At 45.1% G+C, this 19,092-nt stretch overlaps 1 protein-coding gene across 4 annotated transcripts in view; it reads left to right on the forward strand.

The window, feature by feature from the left end:
• The first annotated feature begins 1,657 nt into the window (after positions 1-1,657).
• The window catches only part of ARHGEF9 (Cdc42 guanine nucleotide exchange factor 9), a 193,382-nt gene continuing 175,947 nt past the window's right edge, over positions 1,658-19,092 (forward strand). For 2 of the 4 annotated variants that reach the window (XM_069810878.1, XM_069810877.1), the window contains exons 1-3: positions 1,658-4,363; positions 10,751-10,898; positions 13,539-13,648. In XM_069810878.1, the coding sequence (XP_069666979.1) occupies positions 1,694-4,363; positions 10,751-10,898; positions 13,539-13,648 (2,928 nt within the window). In that variant the 5' untranslated portion in view covers positions 1,658-1,693. The remainder of the gene's footprint in view (positions 4,364-10,750; positions 10,899-13,538; positions 13,649-19,092) is intronic. The other 2 variants (XM_069810875.1, XM_069810876.1) reach the window with 2 other exon arrangements.

Below are 19,092 nucleotides of genomic sequence, written 5' to 3' on the forward strand. Positions count from 1 at the left end.
AATTGGTAAGGGATCTCCATATCTTTATATCAACCCATGAGCTTTTTCATCTTACGTTTTCCCCCTGTCCTGTTTGGGAAGGGGAAGTAATAGCTTGGTGGAGTGGACATGTGGGAGCTGGCCACAGTCAACCCACCACAGCAGCAAACATTCATTTTTGCTACCCTAAGTACAGTTGGTGCCAAAAACGCTTGGCACAACCCCTGTGTCACACCTGTAGCAAAAGCCAGATGACTGTTGATCATAAAAAAGCACGATAGTAGTTGTTTCTGTTAAGGTTTTCAATCTCACTTGGCTGTGCTTTGGTTCCTTGGTGCCTCTGCCATCCATGGAGGTCTCACGGGTTATTGCTTATTGAAGATAGACATGTGGTGGCAAAGTAGAAAGAGAGGCTTATTTGACTGAATGCAAGGGTGAGCCTTTCCTTGTCCATGAGGTGTCCAGAGTAGTAGCAGCTGCATTAATAACCCTCGTTTTAATGGAAATAGTGAGTATAATGGTTTTTTTAATAGATACAGGGACTGTTCAAGAGCCGTAAGAGTAAAATGGATGAGAGCAGAGAGTGAGCTTCATGCCGTTGTGTCAGAGTGCTGCAGTGTGACTGCCTGTTCTCCTCTGCTCGGGGGAAAATGGAGTTTTTCTATTGTCAAACCCATGTCTCATGGGCTGTACCCCTTCTTGTTCCTACTCTTGCATCCTTCTTCCACCTGAGAGTCGGATTGGGAGTTGAGGGAATTTAACCCCGTTTAGTGCCTGGCATGTAGTTCTGCATGTCACAAAGGTAGACAGCAAACCCAGGACCACCTTATGAAGCTGTAGCAGGGAGACAGGGCAGAGTTACACCAGTGGAAGGGAAGCTTTAGAATCTGTGCGAGCAGGAGTTCAAATGTATTCCCACAAAGGGTTTGAAGTGGTTTCCATTGCTGTTGCATATAGGGTATTTGTAGTTTTAATTCTGTTCACTTAGGGTGGAACTCACTTGAGGGGAACACATGTGTTTTGTGTAGCATTGAGTGGTGGCCAAGCAGCTTTCATTTAGCAGTCCAGTACCAGCAAGGGATTTCCTTGCTGGTGCCATAGCTATAGTAGGAAAAACATGGCTTGGATATTCCGTGAGTGTTCTGATATTGTAGTATTTCAGAATTGCATTGGTTCCAGGAAAAGGCTCATCCTGACTTTTCTTTGAATGCCTGCCTGAAGAGACTGAATTCATTGTGAGTGCCTTGCCAGTTCCTGGCAGATGGGGCTGGTGAAGATGACAGTGACATGCGCAGGGACGCTTTACTGTAATTTCCTCTTTTCCTCTCTTTCATGTACTCTGACGTATTTAGAGTCCTAGCGATTTGCAAGATGAAGATGTGATTTATAGTATTCTGCGTATACTTTGTGGTAACTTTATTAATGCAGGAAGTTTATTTGCGGTCACTAAATCTTCAGTCATTTAAATCAGATTTAAGTTGCTTTAAAATTTATAGGGTTTGGGAGCAAAATTTCAGCCTCACTGAAATCAATGGCAAAACCACCACTGCCACTGGGATATGATTTGACCTGTGATACTTTAACAAATATGTCTTCTAAAAATCTTTCTGCTCTTAATTGCATTCCTTTGTTCTTTTTTCCTTAAGTCTTGTGAAGACAACAATCTGAAGACAATGCATCTGTGACCCCTGATACCAGCCTGTGAGTTGGGGCGATGGAAGTTATAGAGGGCCGCCAGTATACTGGTCCCGTGATAGCTCCAAATGGATATGCAAGCAGGATTTTCCAAGCAAACATGGAGGAAGGGAGTACTGACACACTGGAGGTCTGTGGTGCTGAGCGCTGCACCTCCAGTGATGCAATCTCGAATGAACGGGAGGAAGCACCCAGGTATAAGAAGGCGACCAAGGGCAACCGGATCTGGAATTTTGTTAGACGAAGGAAAGGACTCTCTACGAATAAAGGAAGACCCCAGTCCATGATCCTACTGGGAGTTACCTCTGAGGTCTCAGAATTAAAAAAAACATCCTTCTTGGACAGGGTAAGGCCATTAAAAAAGGGAAGAACCTCCAGGATGCCTAAGAATGTGGATTTGAGAGCATCCAGAGTTCAGGTTGCTTGTGACCCTGAGGAGGACCATCAAGCCAGCGGGCAAAGAGCTGTCTACAGGGTCAAAAAACTGGGTGACAGTCGGAGGCCCTCCCGCCACTCATATGCGGGGTACATTGACGATTTGGATTCTTCTTTTGAAGACATAGAACTGAATATCAGCATTCCTGAAACTGATGCCAATGAAAGTAAATGTCTCAGGGATATTAGTGTCAGATTACACAGTGAAGATAATGATAGTAACTGCCATAGAATACCAGCTAGAAAGAGCGAGTCTTTGAATTTTGAAAACTTTAAGAGTCCTGCAATTACAGAAGGGGACAATCAAAAGAGGTGTACTGTGCTCCCACAGGAGAGCAGAAGAGGAAGAAGCTCTGATGTCTGGAGCTATCTGAAAGGAATTTCATTAACTAGCAAAGATAATTCAAAGCTTCCAGATCAAAGGGCTGAAACCAATTTCCAGAACTTAGAAAATATAACTGATCATTCTACTCCTTATTTCGACTTTGATATGAGATGTGAGGAGAATCTCAGCCAGCGGAAAAAATCAAACACTGCAACCAAAGCCACTCACTTTGGGGGTGTTGTGAGGTTCTTCACCAGTGTGGCCGAGGCAGCTCGGAGGCTGCGAGGCTCCTCAAGGGCATTTTCACCTGATGAGAAAAGGCCTCAGCGGAGTTTCCGAAGCTGGAGGCAGGATGTTACCTCCCACAAGGAGGACTTGGTTATCGAGAACGAGAGTGCAAGGGCCTTCTGCACAGTGGGAGCGTGTCTGCAGTCCCCAGATTCAGGCACATGGGACAATCTGAGCTTTGAGAGTTTGGTAGGGAAGGAGCCCATGCAGCACTGCAAAACCACAGGAGTGTCACAAGACATTGGTTCCTCTGCCCTGTGCAGTGAGAATGATAGATTTAATGAAACATCACTTTCTCCCTTTGGGCCAGAACCATGCATCTCCCACCTGCCAGAGCTTGCAGATGACTGTTTCACCGAGCTAAATACTAAAGACCCCTCCGAGGATCTGATTGACATTCCACAGACAACTCCCACTAAACAGATTCAGGATTCGGGCAGTATTCCAGAGAAGACACAGGTTGTGGGTGGGGACCTGCCATGTTCTCAAGGTCTTCCTGTGAATAATCTGGATACTGCAGACCTGGGCCATTCTTCAGCTGCAGATGGTGACTTTTCTGCAGTAACCGAGGCTCTGACCCACCTTCCACAGACATTGCTGACTAAACTTGACACTGAGGACATGGCATGTGCTCCAGTGATTGCTAAAGACATGGATCCATCTCCAGCAGTGGCTCAGGAGCTTTCAAAGACAGAACTGGATATGCAGGACTTGAGAAATCCTGAGCTGCCTTGGCAAGACTTGTCTAGAGGTGAGCTGGGGATTCGAGACTCTGGGAGTACTCTGGAGAAGACACAGGCCATGTGCAGGGACCTGCCATGTTCCCAAGGTTTTCCTGTGAATAATCTGGATACTGTGGACTTGGGCTGTTCTCCAGCTGCAGATGGTGACTCTTCTGCAGTGACCGAGGCTTTAATCCAACTTCCACAGACATCACTGACTAAACTTGATACTGAGGACATGGCATGTGCTCCAGTGGTTGCTAAAGACATGGATCCATCTCCAGCAGTGGCTCAGGAGCTTTCAAAGACAGAACTGGATATGCAGGACTTGAGAAATCCTGAGCTGCCTTGGCAAGACTTGTCTAGAGGTGAGCTGGGGATTCGAGACTCTGGGAGTACTCTGGAGAAGACACAGGCCATGGGCAGGGACCTGCCATGTTCCCAAGGTCTTCCTGTGAATAATCTGGATACTGTGGACTTGGGCTGTTCTCCAGCTGCAGATGGTGACTCTTCTGCAGTGACTGAGGCTCTGATCCACCCTACACAGATGACCCTGACTAAAGAGATTCAAGACACTGGTAGTACTCTGGAGAAGACACAGGTCATGGGCAGGGGCAGGGACCTGCCACGTTCTCAAGACCTTCCTGTGAATAATCTGGATGCTGCAGACCTGGGCTGCTCTCCAGTTGTTGATGTTGACTTTTCTGTAATGACTTTTTTAAAATGTGCCACAGTTAAAGGACAGATTTTAGAGCAGACTGATTGCCGCATTAAAAAGCGTGGAACCACTTCATTTGTAGAACAAAACTCTGTGGAGGTAACGGACAGCGGGGAACAGTTTAACTGTAACGACGAGTGCCATCCGTTCCAAGTGCACATCTCTAGAATTGTCTCCTCTGGACGGCTCAAAAACGGAAAGGTATGAGTAACTTTTACTATAATATTTTCAATAAGACCATGCTGTTATACATCTTATGAGGATGCTTTGCACTTGCAAGCATTTTTATGTATCCCTCATTGGGGTTTTCAGTTAAGTAGGCTGTCATATGAATGATGGCAGTAGATACAGCTTTTATATCAGTTTGAGAGGAGCCAGTTAACTGGCATATCCCTAAGCTATTAGTGTAAACCTCCAGAGCTGCTCTTCCTATGACCCTTTGGCCATTTGTTTCTATCAGTGCATCTAGAAGGTGGCTGTAGCAGAAGTTTATATATTTGTAGGCACTACCGTTAATTTTTTTCCTCTCTGCATTTAGTTAATTTGAAGTAGAAACTTGTAAGAAGAGTGCTTTCGACAAATTTAGAGTTTTGAAGTGTGCTGTGGACAAACGGCATTCAGCAGTTGCACTGTGGCCCTTGGGTTTTCTTACCTAAAAAAGTAGTAGGTTGTTGATTTTGTTAGGTGGTGCTGGTTACATCACAGCATCTAGAATACCAGAGTCCTGGCACACAGTGTAAGAACAGAGAAAAAAAAAGAAGGCCCATGTCCTGTATAGCTCATCAGATCATTTCTCTGGCAGATCTAAATGAGCTCTCTCCCTGCTCCAAACCTGTCAGAAGTTGTGTGGCCTCGATAGTTTGGTGCTGAGCCTGTAGCAGAAAGCCTTGCCAAGGGGCTGGGTGCATAATGTGAGCAAATGCCTTCTTAATGTGACTACACGCTCAATGGGGGTCTGGTCAGAGCTGCCTTGCATCTGTTTCTACACAAAATGACATAGCCTTTCGGGATGTTAAATATCCATCCCTAGGTGAAAAGTGGGCAATGGTGGTGGCTCTAATGATGGCAGTGCATTCCTGTTTGTTACAAGCAAGTCTTTCAAGCCATTAAGATTGTCAGAACATTTGAGTGGACATTACATTTTGCACTAGGTTCTGGGTATTACAAATCTGTCTTGTCCAGCTTAACACTAGGAAACCTCAGAAGTCCCATGGACAAGGGAATCATACATGCAGGTTGAGAAAAGGTCTCCCGAAACCAATAGACTCCCCCGTTAACTCTCAGCCTATCGCTGTAGCACCTGTGCATGTATCTCTGTGTGTGGAGCAGAAATCTGTGAGCGGTAGCAGTCATATCAGCTGTGCCAGGCTTGTGTTGCTCTGTGCCAGTTGTGGAATCAGTACAAGTTTGTGGAGAAACCATGGTAGGACCATGGCGAAGCCCAGTTGTTCTCTTTTGGATCCCTGCTGATTAGCTGAGACTGAAATGATGACTTTCTTTTTTCAAGATGCCAGGTAGGGAAATTGGGTCAATTTGTGAAGAAACTTTCTCCTTTCCTTTTGGGCTTGGAGTGACCAGAGATGTTACAGAGGTGATGACATTGTTCCCTGTTGGAATAGGGGTCACTGTAACTTCTGAGCCAAGAGGGGAAGTGTTTGAAAATTGGCAGCAGATTAGAAATGCCGGGGGAAAAAAATCTGAACTTCTGACTCCCAGCTAGAATGGGCAGTACCATTGTTAGTTATTCCTGGATTTGTTTTTCTGCTCCATTTTGTGTAATACAAAAAAATAAAGACAGCTCGCTGTGTAATTCCAGGCACTTATGAAGTGGGGTGAATAGTGGTTAGTCACTTCTCGTGGTCTCTGAAGAAATGTTTTTAGGAGGAGCTTGAATGAGAGGGCTGCGGTTTGATATCCCTTCACAGGGACCAAGCTGAAAGTATTCTGGGCAGGAGCAAGATAACAGAGGCACGAAAGGATTGAGTGGAGCAGAGGAAAATATTGGCACTCTTTTCCTAGATCAGCCACACCTCTGCTAGCTGAGGGCAATGGCTGCATGCCTAATCGCAGAGCTCTTAGGGCAAAATCTGAGCAATTTCCCAGGTCAGCTGTGTGAACAGGAGATGCAGTAAGCCCCAGCTCAGCTGTTGCAGCTTACAAACATTACCAAGAAACTTAAATATGGTGCTTGAGATAACTGGACAGGAAACCTCCCCTGAGTTCCCGTCGAGTGTGGCGATAGCAGTACAACCTCCGGACTGTTGTGGCTTCCGGCTTCACAGAAGGCCTGCTGCCTTACTAGGCAGAAGCAGCAGCAGGATGGAAGGGAAAGCATACAGCTCACCCTGGTTGGTGGTAAACACCTTCTGCATCCCAGAAACTCAGGCTAGAGATTTAGAAATGCACAGTGATCTGCTGGCAGCATCAAACCCGGAGCAGTTAAGATTGAGGCTAACGAAAGGACACCCTTGGATAGGAATGGACCTAGAGAGTCCGCCAGCAGCTCCAGTAACAAATGTCCTGAGATACCCGAGGGATTTGCTTGCCTATCTCCCATCAGGGAGTGGCACTCGGAAACGTTTTACCAAAAATAAACATGCAAGAGGAATAACTTCAGCCTGAGCGTGACAGTAGCAGCAAACTCCAGCCTCTTATTGTTTTAGGGCTAAATCCAGCTCTTTGCTGGCACCTGTTCACCAGTACAGTTGTTGGCCCTCCTGCCTCCACTCCAGGCTGCTCTGCATTAATTGAAGGATTTGTATTTCAAGTGAAATGCTCAACCACAAGTAGGGAGAAGGTGCTGCCAGGATGGGGTGGCTTGGCATGGTCAGCTGCTGTAAGCCAGTGCTCTGGCAGTTTTAAAGTGTGCTTGCAGCGTAGAGCAGAAGTAGCTCAAGCACATATCCCACAAAAAGCAAAAAAGCACTGGTTCTCACTGAGGCTCCCTGCCTGAAGGTGTTAGGAGATGGTATAAGAGATTGAGGCTGGTGTAGCACAAAGGGTGCTGGAGTGGGATTTAGGGGACTTGTGCATCGGTCCTAGCAGTATAGCAAACCTCTTTGGCTGTATTCTGCAATTAATGCCCCTGTTTCTTGCTTTCCTAGTCTTGCCTTTTAATATTTTCATGTCTTTAGGCAGGAGCTGAGTGATGTTATAGACAAGTAACAGCTCAATAGGATTTGATCTTAATGCTGTAAAGGAAATAGCATTACAGCAGCATTTAATAAGAAGAGCAGCTGTAGGAAGTTAGAAAACCACTTACTTCTCAAACTGTCCTCCTGCCTAGTTGCTTTCAGATCCCATCCCAACTTCTCATTTGTTCCAGGAACTTGTGAAACAGTGGAGATAAAAACATTTTGGAGAATTGAACAGTAGAGGTCAAAACAGATTGTCAATTAGAAATGAATTACTGATTGCACCTTTCACACTGCTGCAACTCTGGAGTGAAAGTGCCTTCCTTATTTTGAGAGGTAGATATGAGAAATTAACTGAAAGATGACATGGAAGTTTTACCAGATTTTGGCCAGTTTAAGGCTCTCACTTGCAAACTATAAAAGTCTCTGTTTTCCATGTCCCCACTGAAGTGAGTTATCCTCATCCCACCTCTGAAAACACCACAGCATCCCAACAGGGAGAATGCTGCTGCAGGGAGTTAGGCATAACCTCAGAATTTGTATTTGACCACTTCCGGTAGCTTGAGATGATGCTTAGGTGGAAGGAAGCTTTGATACCACATAGACTACTTTATGGTTCCAGCATTTCCACTGGGGTTTCAAACCACCTGATGTGTCCTTGGACAGGGCTTGGGGGGGATTTGATACCACCTTTTGGGAATGACATGAGGAAAGGTTGCAAAATATGCATTTGACTTCATATTTCAGGCATCAGTTTAGAGTTTTTAGGACCCAGAAACTTGATTCAGGCTTATTGCTGGCAGAGAGATCCTCCCTGTTCATCTCGGGGTCACACACAGGGACTGGGCACTGCAGAGCATTTCGGCTTGTGTCACTCTTGCAGTGAAGGAACAGAGGGTTTTCACTGCAGTCTTTCTATGCCCTCTGCTGGCTTATTTGTGAAATAAGAGTTTATTTTTATGGAACAGAAAACCTTATCTTTTCCTTTAGGATTTTGAATTTTATCTCCAAAAGGTTTACAGACTGGAGCTTGCTGCTGGCCACTGTGGCTGCACATAGGCACCACTTGGCTTTGTGATGCCATTTTCTGGGGGAATTATGATTGCCAGAAGTGTGAAAATGAAATTTCCACAGGCTTGTCAACCTGGGCAAAAGGTACGCGTCCCATAGGATGAGGTGCCAGGCTGACGTCGGGTGCCCCAGGTTTCCGAGCCAGTTTGGTTTCAGCGCTTTGTAAAGGGCTCTCTGATCAAACTCCCTTCTTGGCATCACAGCGAATGGTTGCAGATGTTTCTCTTGAGCAGCCATTGAGTTTGTTCCTCTGAGTCCCGTACTTAGGAGCCAGCCTGTCCAGGTGCCACAAAGGCGCTCCCTGTTGCAGAGCGTGGTAACGCTGTGAGTGGCCCATACTGGTGGCACAGGATCAGTGCTCTCACGGTGTTACTAGGTTTTGTGATTTCTGTGCAATAGCTGCACACTGTGTTGCTGTGTGTGGGAAAATCAGAGACTCTCCCTGTGTGGTGGGTCTGACTGGAAGCACAGGATTACTGATTTGCCTGAGTGTGCGCATGCCAGAGGATTTGTTTGCAGATTTGTTATCTGATAGCTGGGGCATATCTCAGATCCTCCCACAGGTTTGGAGTTTTACTTTAGTGCAGCAGCTGCAAGTGCCTTTTCACGAGAGGAAGATACAGGAACTTTCTTTTTCTGTGTTTGATGAGAAATTGCAAGTGATGTGCAACAAGTTCTCATAGTGACCTTTAGCTTGAGATTGTTTTACTGTCTCTCTGCTACAGAACATTTTGGGAGCAGCTGCAGAAATGGGACTGCTGTGTTGATTTGTCTTTTCTCTCTCCGTTCTGTTCAATGACATTAACCAGGAAATGGGTATTTCTGGGAGCTGATCTTCACAGCTCCCTTCATCACCTGGTTATTGGCAGTAAACTGGATTGTGTCTCAGCCTACTGCTGGTAGTTGTGCTTACAAAAGACTTCATAGTCCTTGCAAATTAAGAAATAGTACTTTACTTTCTAAATCCTGCTGTTGCCAAAAGAGCACTATACTCCTGTCTGTAGCGAGGTATGATTTAGTTGCAGAATGAAGATTCTGTGTATTTATGGCTTTTAATATGGTTATGTCTGACAATCATCTTATTTTTAGAGGAGACAAAACCTCTATCTCCAAGCTGTTCAGATTTTTGTATTTTTAATAACCACGAGGTGCTAGCAAAATCTTGAATTAAAGCCTATATTTAGTGCTATCTATAGTGGGGTAGGGTTTTTTTGGAAACATATTTTTAGCATTGTCAGGGAAAGGCAGTTGAGTTTACAAAGCTGGTAGGCTTTACATGTGTATATATAACCATCCACTGAGCACATGGATAATTTGGATTTCCACATGTCTTCTTAAAATACTTGTTGGGTCTTGCCTTCATCTAGTTTCCAGCCTCAAAATTTACACCAGGCCACCTCCTGCAATCCTTGGTGCTGTCAGAATAGTGATATGAATGGGGACCTCTGGGCATTGCTGGCCTATATGCTAAAAGGACTATATGTCCAAAACTTCTCAGGGTGGAAGGTTTTCTTTGGCTTTTACCTTCTTCCAGGTGTTATCCAGTCAACAGAAGTGTACTAGGACACTGGACACAGTCCCGGTAGTGGGAGTAGGGAATGGGAAATCAAGCCTTAATTCATCCACAGACTCCCACTGTGCCTTTGGGGTAATTACAGCCTGTCCACTTCGTTCTTAATCTGTAAATAAAGATAGTAGCATGTCAGTAAAAACTGGGGCTGCTGGAGAATTGAGGACAAATACACTAAACCATATGAGGCACTCAGTTATTAGCAGGGCCGTGGAAGTCTGACAAATCTGTCCCTAATTGAGTCTAGAAGCCTCCCAGTGAGGAGCGCCTCCTGTTTTCTTCTCCTGACCTTTGTAAACTGATTTTTCTGCTGATTTCTTCACTCTTAAGATTATACACAAGACTTCCTCGGTGTCACAAGTCATAGAATAAAATTAAAAGTAGGAGTTTGAATTGTGATTTTTTTTAAAAATAAAATTCCATTCTGCAAAACATTGCTGTACAAGTTGTCTCTTTCAGGATCTTTTCCTCCTGAAACAGAATAAAAGTTGGAGTCACCCCAAAGTGAGGGAAACTCCCAACATTTTTCTCCAGTTAGCCACTAAGTGCCACTGCAAGTTGTTGGACTTAAACACTGTGAGCTGTGTTTAAGTATGAGCTCCATGCAATGGCAGTTAGGGTACTCCAACACCAGAGCCGTCAAGTCTTAATCTTTCAGTCAAAAAAAATGAAGCGGGTGCAGATTGCAGTGAGAAAGTCTGAGGTGTGTTGCACTGTCCAGAAAACTATATGTATTATTATATGTTCTGTGATTGCTTTGTCTGAGGTTTGACACATGATGGTAAAATTCTTCTCTGACCCTTTTCTTGCCAGCCGATGTCTCATCCTTCTCAACCATCCCCACAAGCACCACCCTTCAAGGTCCTTGTGGAGAGATGTCGCTCCGAACCCCTCTCCCAGAGCACCCCAATGGGGCTGGACCAGGTGGGAGGACGCATGCAGCACTTGCTCAGAAGACGCGGTGAGTAGCTTTGAGGTGTTTTTTGGTCTCATCCTGCAGAGCAAGCGAGGGGCAGTATGGGTTGAAAAGTCAGAAATGTGGCTTGCATCCATGCTTGTTACAACCCTGGAGCCAGGTGAGGGAGCTCTGTTAGCCACATGCTAAGGAGTTTCTTGCTAGCTAATAAGATCTTTTTGTATCCCGTGTATTTATGAAATAATGTTATTTTCTCTCTTTAATGTCTCTGAGCACAGTCCCTATAAAGCCCCTATAATTTGGTTATGAGAAGATGAAAAGATAGGCACATAAGGTATAAAAGCTGTTCAGCAACTTCTGTGCGAGTTTTCATTTGGTAGTTTCCTCTTGGCTTTCTGTCCTCTTACCAGCCTCTGTTGTGAGTGCTTGCCATTTGGAGGTGGCAAGTGGTGATGGATACTGAGATCACAACTCAAGTCTGATGTTTGTTTGGAAACACAGCAAGAAGTGAGGTTTTTTTTCTCCTATGCTTGGGTGCTCTTCCTGATCAAGAAGAGAATCTCATGAGCCAAAGACTATGATGAGCTATCCTCTGCATTTGTATTGCTCAAAACGATGCTAGAGAAAGCACTACAGAATGTATTTGTTGGAAGGGTCTTGTGTTGGCAGGTAAATAGGCTGATGGTTGAATAGATGACATCATTTTTTGAACCTCTAATTAAGAAGATTGATAATTAGAGTAAGGAAATTATTTCCTGAAGGGATGCTGCTAACACCAAGAATCTTGTGATTTAGCAATGGGCAAGTACGGGAGTGCTGCCAGACTGCTGGCATTGCTCAGGAGCACACAGGGGATGGTTAATGGATGGTGGCAGCACATCAGGGTTAAGAAGAACTAGGAAGGAAAAGCCAAAGTGGCTGCCCCTTTAATTGATGACTCTTCTGTCAGGGTGTACACATTTCAAATGCATGGGGAGTAACACACACATCTCTCAATGTGAGCATTACTGTGTTTGCACATTGCTCCTGAGTGCTACTATATCGGCACGTTGCCTCTGGAGCCTGATAGCAGCCTCTTGCTATAATCAGCACTCGCACTGCAGCTTGATTTTCTGCGAGTCTAGAAAGTGAAACGCGTGTTGCTAAAAATAACAGCAGGCTGCCTGCGTCAGCATCGCGTTTAGGAAATAGGTCTCAGTGCAATCTCTCTCCCAGCAACACTGGAAGAAAATCAGGATTGCTGCCCACCCAGCCATTCCAGGGCTGCAGCAGGGTCCCAGCTCTGCTGCACTCTGTGCTGCTGTCCTGGGCAGAGCAGATTTATTTGGGGGCAAGGAGCATTTAGTGTGTGTGTGTTTTGCCCCTGTAAGGTAAAGGTGACCTGAACCCCAGGAGCGGGGGTGTGGATCTCTGCTCTTCCAAAGCCTGGGACCACTTACCCTTCGTTATCTGGTTTCAAACCCCTCAGGACTGACGCAGTCTGAAACCTCTGCCTGGGTTAGAGGTGCGTCAGGGAAAAGAAAATTAGTGTTGTGCACCTTTCAGGGAAGAATTCCAAAATTTGGCTGTTTTCTGTAGATGCTTTTCTCCATGAATGGGATGACAAGCCTCCAGGGGATGGGAACACACATAGGTGTGTGTGTATACATACACAGGCACATATATGTGCGCTGCCCGGACCATGTGCACCTGCTGACAGGAGCCTGTGCTGGCAGCTGCCATGAGGGCACGAGTGGTGCTCAGCTCTGTTTCCTTCCTCCCAGTGGCTGTCACTCCAGGCTAGGGGGACATGAAGAGTCTGACAGAAGAAGGGATTAAAATCTAACCTTGCCAAATGTGGGAGGGAAAAACCCTGGTCTCACACAGAATGCCAACTTCATCCCAAAAACAGAGGGATAGGATGGGGAGCTGAAAATGTGGGTTGATTAGAAAAGCAGACCTTAATTTTGAAAGGTGAATTGCCAGCCCTCCTCCACCATTTGCTGCTTCTTTACAAGCTGTTTTGTGCTCGGGTATGTACCATCTGTAAGGCCAGGCTGAGATTTGGTGTAAATGGTATAGGTCGCTTAAAGCTAGATCAGAATTGCATCTGTGAGGGATGGGCCTGAAATGCTTGGGGTGAGAAGTAGCCCAGTTTCTTTGAAAAACAGCTTTTATGGACTTTTCCAGTTTTGTTTTCTGCATAAATTCGAGGAGCTGTTTCTTTTTCAAGGCATTGCATCATATGGACCACAGCAACTGTAAAGCTGGGATTTCTGCAGGTCCAAACTGCAGAGGTGCTGTTGGCAGTTATGACCCAAGGAGCTATTGCACTTTTAATTCTGGTACATGCAGATGAGGCTTTTGTGCTACCTAGTGCTCCTGGGAGAGCATTCTGGCTTCACACCCAGCTTGTCTGACCCCACCTGCTTACACCACCTCTGAATTTGGCTCTCGGCTCTTAGTTTGTGCCTGCGTTTTTGTAGTATCCAAGCTGCACTATTTTTCTTGTATCCCAAGAGCACTGAATAAAAGCACCTAAATATACTCTCTGCTCTCTTTTTCTAAAGAAGAGGTTGAATGAGTCTCTTGCAAACAATTTTGTTTCTTTCATTTAAAAGAACAGCCTCCGCCCCCAGCCTGAGCTAAAGCACAGCATTTATCTTTTGTCATTCCTTTTTTTTCCTGTGGATTTTATCCTGGCAGCTGAGAACGAACAGTCTTCAAAGACTCTGAAGGTGCGCGGGAACTGCAGGAACGGTGGACGTCGATGGAACCTCTTCAAGCCTGGAGCTGAGAAGCTGCAAATCAGTAGGGTAAGGTGTTGTTTGAAATATGCCTCTGCCTGCTTCAGGGGTAGTATTTACCTCCTGCATGTTTAGCCTCGGAAACTAACAATATGCTTTACTAACAGCTTCCTGAATCTGTGGTTCCTTCAGCCACAGATGGGGATTTTTTTTGTTATTAGAGTTATTTTGTAGCAATAAAAGAATGGGTGCGTTATCCTTCCCCCCGGATTAGTTTGCCTTCAATGTATATCGAAGGCTTTATGGTACAACGGAGGCATTGGGCCTCCCATTTCTTTGGCTGAGTGTTCCTTGCAGGTGGAGGAAACTGTGTGACATTTCAGATCGCATATAGATTTGCTCTGTGTTTTTGATGATTTTGTTTTTCTTCTTTCCCTTTTTAACCATGTGTCCTTTGGGTTTGGTACTGCTACCAGCACTGTCCCTGTGACAAATTCATGTCACTGATTCTTTCCCAAAGTGTTTTGCAAATGTAGGCACAATCCACTTTGTTCTTTTTTTGTGAGTGATGCTTCTAGCGGGGGAAGTTAAAGCTGTTGTGGGCCTGGGGATGTCCATGTCTTTCTCTGGGAAAAATTCAGAAAAGATGGCAAAAATTGTAGCATTCATCTGATACGTTTCCTTGCTTGGTGGGGGGTTGTTTTTCATCTATGCTACGCTGTGCATTTGAAGTCAGGAGATTTTGGTTATTCCATGGTCTTGTTTTGGATTTGTATTACTTGTGAGTCTTGTATCACAGGTACCCAACATATAAGACTCTGAGTTGTCAAAAAAACAACAGATTTGCTAGCTGGCAACTAACGTGATACAAGGAGAGTTTTCTAGTGAATAGGGCAGAAGAGGTTTAGCCCTTGTTGTTCCTCTAGGGCAGACAAACAAAGGATGATCTGGGAGCCAGGAATTTCCCTGCTGGAATCGAGGGGGAACTGACCTTCTGCAGTTGTGTCTCTGTGGCTCTTTCCCTCCCCGTTAATGTCCTTCCTTACCAGTCCGTTATTGTATTCATTTTCCCTTTGATATTTGATGAACTGCCTTCCTGAGATGTGATTTCCAGGGAGGACCTGGCCTCTGTGTCTGTTTTTCCATCATGGAAGCAGTAAATTGGCAGTGAGACTGACTTCTCCAGCCTGCTTGCGTTGGGTGTTGGCTTCCAGGGAACACGTGTAGGGATGGACCACTGGTATTTCAGTCACTTGTGACTTTCTGGAATGCCATCTTGCATCACTTCTGTTTTCTTTTCTGATTTTTTTGTGGGCTGAGATACAAGCCAGAGGATAGATAGACAAGGAGTTCAGCCCTTCCTTTTCTCTCCCTTCCCTTTGGGTCGTACCTTGTTTCCCAGACATAAACTGCTTCTTTCAACTCAGGAAGGCTGTTTTGGTTATAGGCATGCTGAACATCTAAGCTCCTGGAAGATAAAATCATCCAAATTCAATAGAGCTGTTTGTCCTCAGGGCCAGAATAAAGGCAGGCAACTGAAGAGTTGCTGTTACAGCAGTGAAGTATCCTGTTGCACAGTATGCAAGCCCTACCTCGGAATATCATCAGGTGTGTTATTCATTTCAGGACCTGGTGCTGACCAGTGCATGGATATGTTTGGTCTACCTTAATTAAACACTTTCTTAATCTCTTAAGAGGAGCCATATGTTTTGCAGCCTTCATAGCTGTCCTTCAGGCCCTGCTTGGAAACCAGGGTGCTATTCTGTTTTGACACAGTACTGAATGCATGAGAAACAAGGTGGTCTGTGTCCTGAGTCATCTCAATAAAAACGGACCTGTTTCTGATTGCAAATAGAGCCTGACATTAGAGCACCCTTACAAAGGCAGCGGAAAACTGAAACTTCAGCAAACCAAAAATACTGCTGAAGTTTGGGAAGGGTTAGTTAAGAAACTTTGCTTCTCCGGTGGTAATATCTAGGAAGGATGTGGAACTGGAAAGTGAAATAAGGTCTGAATAAGACCTGTGTGTGACGTTTGGCTCAGACACAGGTATGCCAAAGACCCGTGCATTACTGGGACAGAGAATGGGGTTTGGGTGCTGATCAAGATGCCCTCAGAGACTTGTTCAGCCCTGCCATTAGGCAGCTTGTTGCTCAGCCTGAATTATGGCGAACAGACAGGTGTGAAACCTGTGCTGGGGTTTATAAATCAGAGGTACTGTGTTAAGTGCTGCAAGAGTAGGATGTATAAATGTGGCTTACAATAGCAGTGCTGGAAAATTCATCTGTCGCCTCTGCCCCAAGCTGAGTGAAGATCTACAGATCTGTAAATCACCTCTTTGCCAGAAAGGAATTTCTTCTTGGCAAGATTTATAAATTTGAGGTAAGATTTGTGGGCTTGGGTATCTCTTGTCAGGTGCATTCATTGACAACTGATGACCAGTCAGAGGGCAGAGCTAGCAGAGAAAGGAGTGAGTGATACTTCCAAACAAGAGGCTGGGCTTCTGCAGAAACAATGCCTGTTTTCCATCTTGAATGGGAATGTGTGAGGTGGAGAGGGCAAGAGGAGACTGGCAAAGCATTGGGCTTGTCTTAGTGGCATTGGTGCCATCTTGGCCCTTGGAGAGATGTGGGTGGTTGTGCAAAAAGAGCATTGGTATCACTACATGTCATTCAAAAATGTGGAGCTGTTGATGGGCAACTGCCTTGTGAACCCTCGGAGGCTGCTCATTCGTTGCTCTGTGCAATGTGCAGATTTTGGCAAAAAACATTCCCTTCCCCTTCCCTTCCTCTCTTTTTCTCTTTTTCTCTTCTTCTCTTTCTCTTTTTCCTTTTTTCCTTGGTAGAGTTGTATGTGTGATTTAGAAATGGCATCTCTTAACTACCTGCTAACCCAGAAGTCTGAGGGCTTCTCTGGGCTGAGAGGCTGATCCTAAGCCCAAGGAGGAATCCCCCTTGTTAAGACCACTGTTTGTCACTGTTGTTTGTCACATCTGGTAACAGAGTCCATCATTTTGCAGCTGGTTGCATCTTAATCCATCTGTTTAGACAGCAGGGATGGCAAAATGCAGTTGCAGAAGTAAGTGGTGGTAGCAGGAAAGGAGAGAAGGGCAAGCGTCCAATCCTGTGGTCTCTCTCATCTTCATCCTAGAAATGCACATGTGCATGCACAAACCTGTGTTTTTTCTTACTGCTTGTGTCTCTCTTCTCCTATCAGTCATGCCCAAGCTGTCCTAACAAGTGTGCGTTTGCAAGTCTGGGCACAAGCTTTAGAAATCTTCTGTGGAGTAGGTAAGGTTTATTGTTCCCACTTTGTAGGTGGGAATAAGAAAACTGAAGCACTAGAGGGTGGTACATTGTCGTGGTTTAACCCCAGCCAGCAACTAAGCACCACGCAGCCGCTCACTCACTCCCCCCCCATCCAGTGGGATGGGGGAGAAAATCAGGAAAAGAAGTAAAACTCCTGGGTTGAGATAAGAACGGTTTAATAGAACAGAAAAGAAGAAACTAATAATGATAATGATAACACTAATAAAATGACAACAGTAGTAATAAAAGGATTGAAATGTACAAATGATGCGCAGGGCAATTGCTCACCACCTGCCGACCGACACCCAGCCAGTCCCCGAGCGGCGATTCCCTGCCCCCACTTCCCAGTTCCTAAACTAGATGGGACGTCCCATGGTATGGAATACACTGTTGGCCAGTTTGGGTCAGGTGCCCTGGCTGGGCATGAGAAGCTGAAAAACCCTTGACTATAGTCTAAACACTACTGAGCAACAACTGAAAACATCAGTGTTATCAACATTCTTCACATACTGAACTCAAAACATAGCACTGTACCAGCTACTAGGAAGACAGTTAACTCTATCCCAGCTGAAACCAGGACATACATGTAGAACCATGCAATAATTTTTGTTATTTCTGTCCTAATTTCAAGAAGCAGGGAATAAAGAAAATAGGGTTAAACTGAGTCAACTTTTAAAAGCTTTCAGTGTTTTGGGGTTTGTTTGTTTGTTTGGTTTTTTCCAGAAGTACACTTAGCCTGGAAAAAACTCTGAATTGAAACAGTTTATGTGCAAAGCATTTTGTTTTAGCACTTAGGTCATTTAGAGCCTTTGCTTTTATGGGAACAGTTTGGCACAGTCAAGACCAACTTGCATGGGACCTCAAGGTGCCCAAAACAACTGCAGGCTTTGCTGCAGCAGGCAGCTGAAATGCCAAAGAGTAACCTGAAAGGCTGCCCTAGCTCTGATGGGGCCCTCGGCATCTATCATGCCTCTGTGATTTACCTTCAGGCAGGTCCTGCCAGCTGGGACGTGGCTGATCCCTGGGGACAATGGACAAGGGGAGAAATATGTTACTTTCTCCAGCCCCAGAGCAATTCTGGGAGATGTTTTATGGTCTGGATGGCAGAAGCAGAGAATGATAGTCCCATCCTGGACTGGCTTCATTCTGATCCCAATCACTGGCCTCTGCTGCTATTTATGAAGGGACTTGTTGCATCTAGTTAGCTGTCCAGTCTAAGCTGTCTCAGCTCTTTCCAGAGACAAATGCTGTGCTGATATACTCCAGAAGGAGATTCAGCCCATGTTAAAATTGAAACCATCCTCTCCTCATGTGGAGTCATGTGTGTGTTGGTTCTCTGTAGCCTACCTGTGACTAGAGATTTAATTTTTAGCCTTTAACTTAGCAAAGATGACTGCAAACATTCCTGTTCTCTGCTCCTTTTCCCCCTTCCTGTCTTGTGTGCTCTTGTACAAGGGACTAAAGCCCAGATTTATATGCTGGAGGGAGCCACTGTCTAATTAGTTAGAATGGACACTTTGCATGAGAGCCAGCTTCTTTGACATCCCCTTATACTAATAATAGGCAGTACTGCTGTGCAAAGGTGTTGAATATTCACAAAAACCCCACCAACCTAGTCTGTCTTTTCTCTTAAGTCATGAGCTATTTTCAGAGGCTGGTGGGGGGTTGTCATTGCAATGACAGTGGATGTGCAAGTCCACAGCTCCCCAAAGCTAATTCCCCACTGGCGTGTTTATGAGGAATAGGAAATTCAAACAACGTGCAGCCTTCGAGAGAACAGAGTGAAGGGAAAGTTGATTTGGGTCCTCTCTTGCTCACACTGTGCTGCAATGAATAGGGAATGCTGCTTGATATTCAGTACCAGCTCTCCTGCTTTCTATTTTTATCTTCTAGCATAATGCTGAGTGAGCATTTTGTTTAGTGGGGTTATTTTTTTTCCTATTTGAAATGTGTCCTGCACCATGTTTCTCTTGCCTTGCTACTTGGGGGAGGAAGGGGGTGTGGCACAGATTGTGGACTGCTGCATTCTGATACGTGAGCTGTATGTAATCGTAGTCATTTTTTAGTCCTTCTGTCCATGTGAATAGGCTGATAGAAAAGCATACTCCTGTGGCTTTCCTGGTGCTAATTAGTTTAAATATCAGTGTGCTAGTTACGAGAGGTTTATATGCATGTATGGAGGGCTGCCAGGAAAATACATCCTCT

Source organism: Haliaeetus albicilla, chromosome 23 (genome assembly GCF_947461875.1).
Source record: "Haliaeetus albicilla chromosome 23, bHalAlb1.1, whole genome shotgun sequence".
NCBI classification, from domain to species: domain Eukaryota; kingdom Metazoa; phylum Chordata; class Aves; order Accipitriformes; family Accipitridae; genus Haliaeetus; species Haliaeetus albicilla.